The following is a 16,674-nucleotide window of genomic DNA, read 5'->3' on the forward strand; positions in this document are numbered from 1 at the left end:
TCAATTAACGCACATGGCTTGGATGCATTTATCCGCGATGTGCACACTGCAAGCATCAACACAAAGTGAGGTTGTTGTTTTTGTTTCCAATGCGATGCTCGCAAACCACGCTACAAACGACGAGCATGCTCGCTGAAAATCAAAATTTTTTGATTTTTGGCGAGCATGCTCGCAAACCGCCCTACAAACGACGAACATGACCCGCAAGCCGCGCATGTGCGCGGATATGTTCGTCGTGTGTAGCCACTCTTATTGAATCATAAACACTCATGGCCTACCAACTGTCATTTTGACGAGCAATATGATTGCAAGTTTTTGTGTGTGGGCACTTAGATGTCTTGAAATAAGCATTTGCTGCATGACGCCACCAGACAACATTTGGGGTGTTCACAGTTCGTTCCAAATTGTGTCTGAAAATGTAGACGTCTACATTTTGAGACATCTTTAGCATCAAACTGTGAGCACCCCTTTCTAGCAGTCGTCGCAAAATCGTCTCAAAACTTTGCTGGTGTTGCCAGACATTTCTTCCTTGCGTGCATTTTTTATATGTCGCCTTTCGATTTTGTTTCTGAAAAATTGTAATTATTTAACTTAATTACCAATTCGTAATATTTGTTATTTCTTTTCCTTGATTTGTTTCTTTTCATCAGAAATTCCTCTCAAATTAAATGCAAATACAGAAAACGTGCCCAATAAATAAAAAAAAATGTGATAAGTATTGCCATAATGCAACCCTGCTGCGAGGTCGCAAAATGTAGACGCGTAAAAAACATACCTTTGAGTGTGACAAAATGTAGACGGCGTCGTTTTCCAATTTTGTATGGGAAACAACAACACCACAGATTTTACGGTTAGAAAACGTCTTAAAATGTAGACGTCTACATTTTCAGACACTACCCTGCAAAAATCGCGACTACTCCATGCATGCGTGTAAAGAGTACTTCCTAAGGACCAAAGAGTACTCCAAAATTAACCACAATTCATATAAAAAATATGGTCCAATTAACATTGCGATGTCCTAGGGCAGGCCATATACTCCATCCCTGCATTACATCAGAGTAGCACAAAACTACTCCAACATATTAACAATGGCATTGCTGTTATATTTTTTCGTTTGTACACGCTTTTGTTCTTCACTTCTCAAATGCTTTTTCGAAATTAATAAAAACCAAGACAAAAATTAAAAATTACATGTTGCCTCTGACGGTATTCGAACCCGAACATGCTGGGAGCTAAGAACTAACAGCGAGCATCTCTACACGTTCAGCTACAGCCAGACATGCAAATGTGCTTTCAAATGCTCAACTTCAATCACGTTTCGTTAAAACACGAGCAGTGATCGGATAACAAACAATAAGCTGGCACAGAGACACGAGTTGGTCCGCTACAGCATGACAGAGGAACACTTTTGTAAGTACTCCAATTTACCACAAATAGACTACATGGTCCAACGATTTTTGCAGGGTATTTGGAACGAACTGTGAACACCCCAATTCTCTCAATTTCGGTGTTTAAAAACATTTAAATCTTTAAAAAACTTTGTGAATAATTTCCTAAAACGTAATCATAAATAATCCAATAGGGAACTGATTTTTATTTTGATTTAATATCAAAATTTCATCGATGTTACCACCAGCAAGCTTTCTTTCAAATGAAAATATGGCTGTCAAACTATCGAATTGCCGGCAATAGATGTCAAGCAATAAGCACTGCCATATATTGCAGCCCACCAAGAATGATAGAATACAAGATTGCGCATTCCTGCGGGTGATGACGTCAAGATAGCAACGAATAGTGTAGATAAAGGAAAGAATAATTGGAGATGGAGGAGAGAAAGAGTGTTACCTCTCAAACCACGGAGGTCGCCATATTTACATACATATAAACATCTCTGCATACATACAAACAGTTTGCTAAAATGACGTCACACCAACAGCTGATTCTGTTAAATTCGCCAAACACAAAGGCCCTTATTATGAGCTGCATTCGATTTTCGATCTTCGCTGGCTATCGAAGATCGAAGATCGCAAGTGAAATTCGTATTATGAGCTATGCAAGCGTGTCGAAATTTTCGTTGAGTATCGAATTTTCTGTCGAACAGAATTTTGCTTTCGATGGTGTAGCGAAGTGTTAGAAAATTGTGAAAAATGTATGATTTTGTATATGTTTTCTTACATTTTGGCGGCTAGACACTAATTTTAAACAATTTTTATTAACTTCATGCAGTTCTAACATCGTGAATACTAAACACAAGCTCGAAAAGCTGGTTTTACTTGTGAAAGAAAATCCCAATACTCTGTTGGCGCGATCTCTGAGAACAAAATCGTAGCGCTGTTGATAGTTTTAAAATATTTTAAATAGATTTGGCTCACAAACGCTTCTTTAGATGGTCGGAACTTTTTAATGAATCTGTAGACAAATTTCTTAAATATATTTTATATCAAAATATATTCGAAAGACTAATAAACTTAAACTCTCTTAAACATTTGCCACTCCTGGCCAGTTTACTTAGCTCTCATCCTCCGACGAATCGTTGAACCAGAACTCGTTGTACTAATTTTACCACGTTTTTATAAACTTGCTTTCTTTTTTACTTCATTTTAATTAGAACAAATTTACATAAATATGTATAAGCACACTATTTAGTTTGCTCGATTTGTAAACAAAGCTTCTCAGCGGTGAAAAATATACTATTGTGAACAACCTAAACGGGCGAAATTCACAATAGCGCTATTCTTCATCGAATAAGCGCCATAATACCAAATGAAAATTCGTTCGCTCAGCACTTTCGACCACAGTCGAAAATCGAATGCAACTCATAATAGGGGCCAAAGTAGCGGTACTGCTGATTGCGCCACCTCTGTCTCCCTACATCGTGGCAGCCCATGAGAAATAGGCGGTCTTCATTGGAAAAATGACACTGAATATGGCACAACGCCGAAACCGGTTTGTCTGCAAACAAAACTACCATGTTCTGACCACCAACGAAAACACTTTGAAAACGAGTTTTGGGATTGTGGGCTGAAGGCTGTTCACACCGGTTGTTAGTGTTTTCGTTTACATTTCTTACATCTTTTGTTTGCAGTTTCGCTACACAAAAACAAAACAAAAACACATTTCCTTCGTTTTCTTTTTATTCACAATCTTTAACTTACATTCTTATTTTGCTTTGGCCAGGCAATTAACAATAAATCCGAAATGGCGTATTAAAGATGATAAAATATGACTTCCACTTCGATAGATAATCGAAAAAAACTAGTGAAGAAACCGATTGGAATGAGTGGAACGTGAGTTTCCTAGTAGTTTTCAGCGAAAACTGGTTTTCGCTTGACAGATTTCACATGGACGAAAATACAAGTTTTAGGTCGAAAACCAGTTTTAGCAACGAAAACATGTTTTCGATGTCGGTCAAAACATGGTATAACACAGCCTTGTATAAATTCGCTTTGCACATGACGTTTCTTGTTGTCGAATATTCTACGTTATTCATCGAACATTCTGCCATTTTCTTATTGTTTGCTTCGCGTTGCCGCAGTATTCGCCACACTATCATCGATCACTTTTTCTCAACTCAACGTTCTTTGCGGCCACAAATCCAAATGTACGACAAATTCATTTTTGATGCCAAAACGAACGCGAATTCGTCTTGCAAATCTGCTAGACTCACTCGCCACACTTCAGCGAGTTGTCCGGAAGAACTTGTCCCTTCTTAAGGGCCGTTCACGTACGACTTTCCTCACTTTGCTTGACATTTCGAACATTGACAACAAAGTATAAATCGTAGAAGGTATGCTACAATAAAAGCTTTGACGGCTTCTGCGTTCTCCTTTTCCTCTATTATTTATCTGTGTAAAATAGATAACAATATAATAATATGCATTAATGCTAGCAATAATAATTCATATTTACCTTATTATTGTTTTTAAATGAAAATGCAAGCGCGCGAGAAAAGACACATGTAAACAGCGCATTGCCAAAGCGCGCAAAAGTTGAGAGTTGCCCATGATTTTGCTTTGCTTTGCTAATGTAAAATCTTGTATAAACTTATCTGTCAAAGCGGAACTCAGAAACAAAGCTAAGATAATGTCGTATGTAAACCGCCCTTTACTGCCGTCCTTATATTGGCATGTCAAGCGCCAAACAACTGTCAAAAATCCTCTTGCCCATACAATTTGTATGGAGCATCCAGTGTTGCCGCCGCTCAAAGAACTTTCTAACCAAGATTTGACGAAAAAGTTACCAAATGTAAGGAAAAATAACCAATTTTTTTATTAGATTAATAACTCAGGTCAACACAAATTCTTTTATATAGTACGTATATACAAATTTTACAAACTAAAGAAAATCAGTTTTTATTTGCATTTTTGAAAAGTAAATCCTTTTAAGGCTGAAAATAAGTGAGATACATTCATATATAAGTATATATATAAATACATATTTTAGAAAATCAGGCTTCCCGTATTAGGTGCATATGTATGTTAATATCTTTAACATTACCAGACTCTAAATGACGNGAAACACCAATTTTGCGCGGAATTCTAATAATTTTTCGCGGCTTCTTAATAACTCTCGTATTATTCAAATGTCATTTCAGGCACATACTATGTAGGTGTGTGCAAAGAACATAGAAATTGTGTAACTGCGGGGCCGTTTCAAAAACTTGGCGATTAATTCACCGCTATTTATTAAAGACACGAACCGATAATAGTTGCACCCTCGAACTTTTACTGTTCTTTTGCATATGTAAACACATGATTGTTATCGGAATAAGTCGAATCTTGAGTTGCCATTTTAGAGTAATAACTTTAGTTAAATAACCATATTGAGCAGAATAAATGTATTTGTTTATACTATTTTTCAAAGATTTAATTATTGTATGTATACAAAAGTTAGAAACTACAGCAAATTTTAAAAATAACCAAAATGGGAAATATCTTAACAACTTCACAGGCAAGAAAAAAATAACCAAAATTGGTTAAAAGTAACCAAAACGGCAACACTGGGAGCATCCCACAATAACGCAGCGCTAGCGCCGAACAAAAGGAATTTTAATTTTTGACAGGGCGTTACGTGTTGAAGTTGGTCTCAGAAGGTGGAAAGAAAGAGAAAGGACAAAAAAGTGAAAGATAGCGTGCGCTGAAAGTCGTTTACAATGGAAAACGCAACGCTTGGCGCTCCAATTTAGGGACGGCAGTTAAAGATTTACGTTCTTTGGTATTCGTTTCGAAAAATCCAACCATTCCGTTTTAGTTCAACGTGGGTTGCCGATGACAGCGACAAAATTGCAACCCTGCGCCTGTTTCTAAGGTCACTCGCAGACTGAAGTGCGAGCGAAGTGAAAAATTCATCATCAATGGAAGAATAGAAGAAAATAAATTCTGTATTCTGTGCATAGGTAAATTCATTAAATAATTATATAGTGCGAGGAGTATCGACGAGGAATCGTTTGCCATAATGCAATAATTTTGAACATCTGCGGGAAAATAAGAGTGCAGTGATGAGTTTAAGAAAAAAGTGTGAAAAAAATTCCTGTCGAGAAAAAATCGAATAGTGAAAAGGCAAAGGCAAAAGGCGAAGTGAATTGGAATTGGTCGTGGATTGAGAAGAGGAACGTGAAAGGAAGGAGGCACTCGTGAAAAAAAGAAATATCATAAGGTGAAAGCATTGAAAAGTCGATGAAAAAACGTTAAAATGAGCAATTAACTAAGTAAAAATTTTATATGGAGCAAGACCATCAAAAGCGAAAATTCAAAAAGAAGATCCTCTACCACTCTGCAACTCCTTCCCACCACCACAGCCCGCACTATACATTCTAATACTCATACACCTGCACAAAAGCCATACTACGAAAAATACCATCACAAAGCAGAAATTCTGCTAAAGTAGGCAAACATAAGGGAGCAGCAAGAATTTCGTCATTGCCGTCCGTGGCCATCGGAGGAACTTTTTTCCCGTTCTCGTGTCTCATCATTTTTCGTTTTCGTCGTGGGGTTTGTGCCATTTTCCTTCGAAAGAAAAATACATTTGGTGTGTTTGTTCTTAGCTCAGTTGTAGTTGTTGTTGCGCGATTATTGCATAAATGAGAAATGGGAATATCCCGTAAGGTAAAAATGAGAGTTCGTTTATGTGTGTATAATTGCTATTTTCTCGACAATCAGCAGGCATGGCAGGTGAAAAGTAAAGTGGAGCCGATCTACAAATTTTTGGGTGCTCCCATGCTGGCCAAATGACCGCCATGGGTCTGTGCAAACCGCTACGTCCGTCAACTAGCCCGGAGCACCTCAATTCTATTTTTGTTTTTGTCTGTGTGTCTAGCGTAGAGATAGCTGCTCGCATTTAAATTTTCTGTTCTCCAAAAAATAAAAACTATCAAAAAGAAGAAACAAATTAAACTATTAAATGCAAGCCAGTGTCACGTATATTTGGTCAATGGACGATTTGCGGTTATATGGACGTATGATTCGATTCACCGCTTAGTAATACGCTGGCATGCACATACTACTCAGCACCAATACATATCAATGACACCATGCAAACACTATTAAAACAGGCTGACAATAATTTATTACATACCGACATATTGGCATCCGTCATCGCCTCACCCACTAATGCTGTCATTTTGCGGCGCTTGCATATGCTTCTACAATTGTACTGAACTTTTATATTGGAATGCATTGCTAGCATGTTTGCAAGAATACAAAAGTCTTAGAATGTTTGTATGTACATACATGCATACTTATATATGTATATGCAAAAATGTATGTATCAACATACAAACACTGGTACATTCATAGAGAATGCATAACATTGTTTGAGGCTGACTGAGTTTCCTTCACTTCAGCTAGTGGAATTAATAGCTTTTGTACAACTATTGCAATACCACAACATTACATTGGTTAAGCTATGCCAAAGTGCCAAGTAGCAAACAGCTAACCTCATCGTTTATTGTTTCATCTCGTTTTTCGCCCTAATCGCGTTGTCGTCAGTAGTTTACACTCGTGTCCAGCAAAAATAACGTCATCCATCTCGTACTCAGCAGTCATAGAGCAGTGTGTAGTGTGCCGAATAAGAATATTGGCGCATATGTCGGTAGTACATTTACATACATATCTATGTACATATGTGCATATACATGAGTGTGTTGTTGCCATTAGTCAGTGTTTTGGAGTTTGGTCATCATCACTTTCGTCGCTCTGATGATTTTTTAAATCGAGCTCAAAAAAGTGTTTGAAATTGAATTATGTTCTAGTGCAAATATCTTTTGGACAGGATATTGAAGCATACTTTTAGGAGCCAGCAGGAAATTTGGCTGTAAAACGGAAATTCATGTGCTCTTATGTATGTACTTATGTACATATGTATGTATAGAGTGTGTATTTGAAATCGATTTTTTTTTTTGTTTTTTGGTAAAAGTACATAAAAAGATAATTTATGTTGAACATTTTTTTATAGATTTTGAAAAAATTGTTTAATAAATATTGCTTCAAATCTGATGTAGAAATTTGATGTAATATACGATATTTGCGCACTTGAAATGATGTACATAGTGCTGTAGGGATATTGTTCGCAAAACAGCTGTGATAGTTAAGAGTTGCGAGTTTTTTCGTGCAGCTTAGCGGCTTGCATATTCTTTGATCATTTCATTCGTTTGTAAACTAGAGGAAAGTCCTTCTTTGACAAAAATGTTCCATGAATGATCGTCTATTTCAGAATTTAATGGAAGTAACATCACTTGTCCCGTTGTTGTTCTTTTCAAGTAACTGTCTTGCCGGGTGGACGCCAATTCAACGCCAGTATTGTTGTGTTGTAGCTGTTAGCTGTCCATGACTGCAAGTTGGAGATATGGTATTACCTTAATTACTAAAATGGCACCATAGTCACGCATATACACACATACACACTCTTGGAAAGGGGAATGTGAAATCACAATAAAGCTATAAAAGCGTGCTTCGTATAGTGCGCATTTATACAAAGGGATATTTGTGCATAGGTTCTATCTACTTGTAACTATGTACATACATATTTATGTATGGTTACCGTTACATTAATATGGAAATGTCCTAACCCACTAAAATTAATGGCATCTTAAAACCACTACAGATTCAATAAAAGCCAGGGTTTTAAGATATTCACGATTAAATTAAATTAATTTTTATTTAACCAATATTTAAAAGTGATAGATTTGACTCTTTGTACATACATACATAAATGAAGGTTACGATATATCCCATTAAAGTTCCAAAGCCAGTACGCTTTACGCTACAACTAAAGCAGTAAGCAAATGCAAATGTGTATTGTTTTCGGATTGGCGTCATTGGCCAAAAGAAAACAATCACACATTAAATTAAAGTCTGCCAATGCCGAAAATTGTCGCCAACATCATTATTTGGTGGTGTATCATTGCATGCCTGTGTGCTTCTACATGTGGTTTAAAGTGTACATACTTAAAGGTGGGGCTTTGCTTTCATACATTTTTTTTAGTAGAGACTTTTAGGTCGATTACTTTCTAGCTCATGTACACATGAGTGAATCTACATATGTACATATGAGCCGTTTTTTTTTTGAAAGTGGTACAAGTTCATTACATATTTAGTTTGCGTCTATTAATTTAAAAAATATTAGCAAACGTTAATCAATGCGGGTGATGATTTATAACTCTCTAAGGGCTGTTCTCTTATCCATTTTAAACTATATTTAAATCATTAGTTAAACTAAACTACAGATATTTCTATGAAATTATAAAAAATGAAGACGAAATTTAAGTCTTCAATTTTTAGACTTTGGCTTTACTAAAATTAATTTTGTAATTAAAAATAAAATTTCTAAACTTTGTACAAAACTTTGGAAAAATCAATAAATTTGCAAATTTGTAATCAGATTTTTTAGAAAAATCTTGAAAATCTAGTTTTAATTTTGTTTTATAAAGTTAGGGTTTAGTTAGACTCCTCTAAAAAGCGCGTTGATTTATGGCATTTATTGGCATAATAACAAATCATATTTAACAATTTTATTGAGCTTGAGGCCGTTTTTAATGAAACATTATTTTGTAAAATATTGTTGTTTTTCCACATTAAAAACGACCTCAAGCCTAATAAAATTGTTAAAGAGGAAAAGAAATAAAATAAAATGATTACCCTTAGGTAACAAACTTTTGTTGTTAATATTTTAAGGAATAAAAGCGACCTATATATGTACAAATCTGTTCCAAATTTAAATCGAAAACGATAACCGCTCCCCGAAGTGTAAAAGTCTTAAACCTATGATACGAAGGAAATGGCATTATGTGTGTCAGCCACAGCACCTGAAGACCTCACCGGTGGCCTGTAAAAATCCAAAGATACCCTCGACATAAATTTAGATTCCTCTAAACGAGATTCCTCTAAAAGTTGTAATAACTTTCTTATACACATTGTTTTTGCCCCTTTGGAGCTCTGCTGTGTATCCCTTTGACGGACGACAGAAAGGCCGTGAACCATACAGGTTCTGTTAGCACCCATTTTTTGCGAGAACGTCAACTCTTTCATATCCATCAAAACCGTCATGTGCTGAAAACGTTATACATAATCAGTTCATCGCTGGATTGAATGACCAAAACCTCACGTTTGAGGGATATCTCCCACACATTTACCTGTTTTTTAAGGCGCTAGATAATATCTGCTAAATCGTATTGTATGCTGAAGTCACAATAATCAGTAATTATTTTAGCAAGAAAGTTGCTTTTATTAAGCTCTACCCAGAGTTGCAGCGGATGACGGTAAAGCGGTACACGGTTAACTGCTGTCAAAATAAAAACTCACAAAGGCATATGTAATGGCTCATATTTGCGGCGGCAGCGTTTTTAACGCCGACATTTTTCGGTTGATTTAAATTTATTTCTATTTGATTGTAGTATTTTTCATGATAAAAACATAGCAAGGTAGAACCGTTCTCTCATTTTGTCGGCCATGATTTTTTTTTGAAGTTTGCCAACATTTTAAAATCATATAAAAGTGAAAATAAAAAATTGAAATTGTTCGAAATTGTTGTTGCTTGAGATTGAAAATGAAAATGTGTGTGTGAGTTTGTGAGTAAATTTAAAAATTAAATTGTTTGGAAACGTCAAGAATTTTAAAAGTGACTCTCAGCGGTTCTACCTTACTATATTTTTATCATGGTATTTTTTATTATTTTCACAAGTTTGGCAATGTTTTTATTTATTTTTTTTCCAGCAAATCTACATACATACACGCACGAACCGAAAAAATATTTAATTTTCAATTCAAAATGACAACTGACTGAAGCCGTCGTGCGCTGCAATTGTGTTTACTGTGACGGATTTCACTGCGGCAAATGTACAGCTGTTCGCTTACCGCCGACCGCTTTACCGTCGCCGGCTGTAATTCGGGGTAGAGCTTTATGATTATTATTAGGTGGACTTATTCCGTTCAAAAATAAAAAAAAAAAATTCGATAAAATTGTATAGCTAAGTTTCTTTCTGTTGACTTTAACAAGAAATCGACCTTCATTGAATCATGATAAAAACATAACAAGGTAAAACCATTGAGAGGCAGTCTGACGTTTGCCAACAATATAATTTTAAAATCAAAACTCAAACTCACACACACATTCTCATTTTCAATCTCAAACAACAACAATTGTGAACAATTTAATTTTTTTATTTTAAATTTTATATGATTTTACAATGTTGGCAAACGTCAGAAAAAAATCATGGCCGACGAAATGAGAGAATGAATTTACCTTGTAATGTTTTTATCATGCATTGAATTTATGATTACAGCTATAAAAAAACGGAATACCTGTGTCTTACTAAAACTACCACTTCTGCCACTTTAAAGAAAAGCGGCTCATGTGTACATGCTTATGTTATTAAGTATGCGGCTTTATATCAAAATATACATATATACTTTCTATCAGTCGTCAGAATGCGGCAAATTTATTATTCCTAAAATCTTTTTTTTTTTACTTGTATTTGCTATGATAAAATTATCACTTGCTATTGGTTCCTCATACGCCGTGTTGTTTCCCGTTTTTTTTTCACATAACTACGTTTATAATTACGTTGACTGAGATAACGGCTATGCAAATAATGACAAAACTAGCCACTTTATCTTGAAGGCATAAGATAAGAAAAGATAAATTTGTAGGGCCAGCTCGAAAGGAATCTATTTACTGACTGATAAATTACTAGAATCACACATTTCCGCGGAATGTATATACAGCACTACTCTTCTCTGAAGCATTTTCGCCAGTTTCTGATGGGAATCGCATCTTCAGTCGGCGACGACAGTGTTCTTGTAAGCATGTATGTATGTACATTAGTGTGATCCAAAATAAGTAAAGTCGGAATTTTAATGCTCTCACCACCTAGGATTGTTTGCCGAAAAAGTTATACCCCTTTTTTATTGTGAAATAAAAAAAAATATTTAGAGGACGCTCAAAGTTTTCCATGCATTTTGTATGTTAAAAAAAAAAAAACAATTTTTCGTAGAAATGGTATAGAATTCTTGAATATTATCTATTCTTATAGATCCCCCGAAAAATGCAATGGGGTGACCCATTAAAAACGTTAATATTAAAAAATGGTAAAATAAGCTATCGAAAATAGTGATTTTCAAGAATTCTATACCATTTATACGATTTGTTTTTTTTTACCATATTAAATGCATGGAAAACTTTGTGTGAGCTCCAAAATCACTTTTCGGAAATCAGTTTTAAATTTGCATTTTTTAGATTTTGTTTTTGTCGAGGGTGTTGCGAGTTTTCTTCCATGTAACGCATGAACAAAACTTACTTTTATATGGAAGAAAATGCGCAACACCCTCCACAAAAAAAAAAACATCTAAAAAATCAACGGTATTATTTAGCGACTTGAAACTTGCACTTTATTATACTAAAATTTACTGAGCTACAAAACTGCATACCCGAAAATGTTCTTAATATTCTGATTAAAAAGTTTAAAATTTTGATGATATTTTTTTAAGTTTGTTTAATTTTTTTGAAATTTGTACATTCTTTGAAACATTTATTTATGTGCTATCTGATATACATAGGTCAACCCATATTTTAAATGAAAATTATTAACAATAAAAAAATAAATATAAGTTGCCAACAGCATCATTTTGAATTTTGATTCTATTATTTTGACCGTAACTGTATGTATGTATATCGTTAATTAATTACCAAGGCCATAACCAACACTTTTGTTTCGAAACTGCATTTTTCACAGATTTTGGTAGCATGTATTAAAATACACCTTCAATAAAAATTTTAGATTGTTAGTACCAATATCAACGGAGTTACATGCCATTTTTTAAAAAGCGCTACCTGTTTCTGATACTCTTTTTATAACGTTTTTACTGCTCCTGTAAAATAAAAAAATTTGTTGGTTAGGGCCTATGTAAATTAAGGTAACGATATATAAATTTAAAACTTTAAAGCCGTTTTTCTCGAGTTTAGCTTTTTGAGTTATGACACTATCGAATTAAATACATACATAAGCGATATGTAGCGGTAGCCGATCAGCAATGAGCACTGTATGTAGTAACGCTTTGCTGATTAGCTCACTTGCTGCTCGCGTGTCTATACGCTCTGCCTAACAATGCTCCGCTTGCTCGCTATAATCGCTTGCATGTTCTCAAGCTGGTGGTGGCCTTAACGCCCGCCTTGCCTGCTGGTTGTTTGCGAATACCGTTTTCGCTACTCTGGTCATGATTAGTCGTTCATTTGTGGTCGTTCGCGAATGTTGTGCTCCTAGCCGCCACCGCTACCACCATCGTCGCTATCATTCTGGGCTTTTAGTTGGTGTCACCGCGTCGCGCCGTATTTTGCATTTTTTTTTTTCATGTTTATCGGCCTTCCACTGTTAATATTCAGTTAAAAAAAATTGTTTTTTTTTCTTTTTTGTCTACTATATATCGATAGTACATAGTTCTATTATTTTCGCCATTTCTCCTGCTTTATCGTCCGCTGTTATATTGTTGTGGATAATTTACACACTCTGCTTCATTTCTTTGTCTGGTGGTCATCGTAATTGTCATTGTCGTCGCCGTTGGCGTTGCCGCTGATTTCGATTTCGATTCCTTGTTCTCGTCGGGGTGGTGTAGTGTTTTTCTATTTGTGAAAACACTCATAGTCAGTCAGTATCGTGCTCGCCGTTGTCGTGTCCGCTTGCTTTTTTGTTCTCGGTTCTCAGTTCTCAGTTCTCGTTTACTTGTGCTTCCAAGAGAAATGGAAACAGAAATAATTTAATAAAAAAAGAGTAAACATTTAAAACAAAAAATAGAAATTATCAGTCTATTTTATGCACAAAATCAGTGTGAATTGTGTAGTCGAAATCAAATTGTACCAAACTGTGCGTGTGTAATAGTACTTACATGTGTAGACACTAGTGAGCGCAATCGCCTCCTCGCCGCTCCGTACAACGTGCAAATTTTTTTTTTATTCGTTCGCTTCGTACTTTGAGGTGACTTGCGGTCAACGGTTGATGGCCAACAAATAGTGTCTGCGCCTGGCTTGTTCACATTGATTCTTTCTATTATTTTTCGATCATTCCTTGCATTCTTCCTTTCTGCCGCTTGTCCGTAGCACAGTTCTATCGTGAGGCGGTGAGAAATGTAGAAATTATATATGGTCGGAATTTCGAAAACTGTTTTAACATATTTTGGAGGATTTGGGGGAACGTATATGCACGCTCCGGAAAACTGAATTAACAAGCATTTAAAAAATGTCTGCAAAATATAGCTGTAATCTATTAAACTGCAAAGGGTCGGAAATCTCTACACCTATCTAAATCTGGACATTCAAAATCTGAATGACATATTTTTTGAGTTACGAGTTCTAGCGAGCACTCATTTAAGCGTAAAAGAAAAATAGAGAGCAAAATTGACACCATTTTGACACTTTCTGGCGGTTAAATTTTGGCGCGCAATTTCTTTTTAACTGGAAATAGTTCCCATCGTCATAAAAATAAAAAAAAAATATACATTAGATTAAAATTGTTCATTCATATTTTCATTTCGCTAATTGTTTGTTGTTTCATCAAATAATCCTCTTAAAAACTTTGTTTACATTTGAATTTGAAATATAACCTTACTTTTTGTCTCCTGCAGGAATTTGTAGTAAAATTCATAGCTCTCTCGGGTTGTTACGCTCTCGAATTCGCTCCTTCGCAAATTTGTTGGGTTATTGAATGCATTTTGGTAAAAATTTTTTGATATTGAATGGGCCTAATGATTCTAATAGTTTTCGCAAAAACGTAGATACGTGGAAAGGGGATGATATCGAGCCCCTAACCGCCAAACAGAGTTTTTTCAACATTTTTTTCTGATGCAGTAAAAAATAAAATTTTTAACAAAATGTCGCTTACGTCTTTTTAGCGGTTAGGGCTCGATATGTATTTTGGAACGTATTTCCATCATTAATTATCAGAATTGGTGCCATCTTCAATTTCATTTTTCGGTAAGCCTATAAATATAGCTCCGCCAAACACTAACATGTGTGTAAGCGCCGATCTATTATTATTATTATAAATTAATTTATAAAAAAAATAATAACGGTATCCGCGTGCTATAGAAATTTTTTCTGCTCCCTCCATGACTACCCCTATAAATGTAGTGATTTAAATGATTTAAACAAATTATTGCAAAATAAACATACAAAAATACACACACTTGAACATCAATTAAAAAATAATTAAAAACCATAAAAACGCGTTTTTTTATATACAAAATATTTCCGAATAAAAAAAAGTGCACATACTCGTAAGTGCTAACTAAATAAATTTTCCTCTCTTCTTATTTCTTTTTCTTCCAATTTTTTTTGGCGCACTGACATCGTTGTCATCGTCGCGGGCCACAAAACGCCTGTAAATCTCGGCCGATCATCGTGATTCCCGCTGTTGCTGGCCGCGCCAACGTCGTCGTCGACATTGTCGTCACTATTCGATTAACGTTTCTTTGTTCATATTAAATATACATTTTTTTTTTTCGTTTTCTTCCTTACAAAATGATGCAGCTCGTTTAACTGCGACGACGACTACGACGAAGACGACGATCAACTTTGGATTCATTATAGAAAATTAAATGTAAATTTAATATAATAATTAAAAATAAAATACATCTATGTATGTTACGGGACAACCACGTTGGCATAACGCAAAATTAAAACACAAAAAAGGGCGATTTGAAAAGAGCTAATCCATTCAAGGCTAAAGAAAATAACGAAAAGAAAATTTCAAAATTTTAAAAATATTTGCAACGCAGCAAGATAAAGTTGGAGAAAATTCACAAGAAAAAAAAAAATAAAAAATTACAAGCCATCTATAATAAATACTAGTAGGAAAAGTTAATAGCACCGACATATGTATTATATGTAGACGTACATATGTACATACATATATACTACATACATACGTAGATAGTACATACATGTGCATATATATACTACCTATAAAAAAGCTACAACCGCCTACGTTAGCGCCATTAACAGCAAAGAGCAAGAAGCAAATCGCGACAACTAATAACCAAATTTGAAACGTTAATTACAGTAATTGCAGCAAAAATACATAGAAATTAAACAACAACAACAACAACAGACGTGGCAACAATATTTTATAACAAAAAAAAAAAAACAAGTTCACAAAATAGCAAAGCCAATCACAACAAAAAAGGGGAGAAAAAAACTGCAACATCAACACCAGCAGCGCCAGCAGCAGCAGCAGCAGCAGCAACAGCAACTAACCAATCATCAAGCCAGCAAACAAACAACCAACCAAGCAACAACAGCAACAACAACAACAACAGTAGTAGTTTAAAGAAATTGTAAAAATCGCAATTGTTATAATTACAATACTAAGCATAAAAGTACAAACCACGGATCAATACCAAAGATGGAGGCAAAATTCTTGGCAAGCGTCATTTCATTCCTCTCGATATTTTTAGCGATTTATGCTGGTGAGTACCCGAATGTCATATCATGCGCACACACAATTTACCAACTAATTTACATATCTATCTACTATAACTAAACTATTTATGTATGTAAAATATGGATTTTTTATTTGTTTTGCGTTTGGTTTAAATTAAAATATATAAAACTATTTATTTATAAATATGTACATACATACGTATAATATTTTAAATTTAAACAACTTAACCTATCTCTCTCTCTCTACTACATACATATTTTTATTGCATACGAGTATATATTTTTATGTCTTTTTATTTAAGTACACCAAAAAAAAAAAAACTATATATACATACTTACATATAAAACCCAAATACAAATACAAATACAATTTGCAAATGCAAATTGTTTATTTAACGTATATTCAAAAAAAAAAAAAACGAAGCAAAACACAACACAATTGTAAAAGGGCAAGTTGCAGAAAAACACTACCAACAAACAAAAAAAAAAAAAATAGAAAAAAATTAAACAAAATTTATACAATACAATTTCTATGTTTTACAATATCCCTCTCTCTTTAACTGTCACATTTCTTATGTGTTCACCTTGTTTCTTATTTGTTTTTAACTTGTGTGTTTCCTATTTCCATTACACTTCTTCTCATTTCCTTGAAATTCACTTTTGTATACAGTTTGTCCCATTGTTGTGTAAAATACCAACGCCAGCCACCACCACCACCACCTAGTATTTACCAACAATTTATTCTTTTAA

The 16,674-nt window shown here is 34.7% G+C and overlaps 1 protein-coding gene across 8 annotated transcripts in view; it reads left to right on the plus strand.

Annotated features, from left to right (window-relative positions):
* Window positions 1-5,293: 5,293 nt before the first annotated feature.
* Bsg (immunoglobulin domain-containing protein Bsg) overlaps window positions 5,294-16,674 on the plus strand; it is a 100,708-nt gene continuing 89,327 nt past the window's right edge. For 2 of the 8 annotated variants that reach the window (XM_017622414.1, XM_017622463.1), the window contains exons 1-2: window positions 5,302-5,655; window positions 15,013-15,950. In XM_017622414.1, coding sequence (XP_017477903.1) covers window positions 15,887-15,950 — 64 coding nt within the window. In that variant the 5' untranslated portion in view covers window positions 5,302-5,655; window positions 15,013-15,886. The other 6 variants (XM_017622418.1, XM_017622456.1, XM_017622449.1 and 3 more) reach the window with 6 other exon arrangements.

Source organism: Rhagoletis zephyria, unplaced genomic scaffold (genome assembly GCF_001687245.7).
Source record: "Rhagoletis zephyria isolate East Lansing unplaced genomic scaffold, Rhagoletis_zephyria_1.1 Rzeph_scaffold_00047, whole genome shotgun sequence".
In the NCBI taxonomy this organism is placed as follows: Eukaryota; Metazoa; Arthropoda; class Insecta; order Diptera; family Tephritidae; genus Rhagoletis; species Rhagoletis zephyria.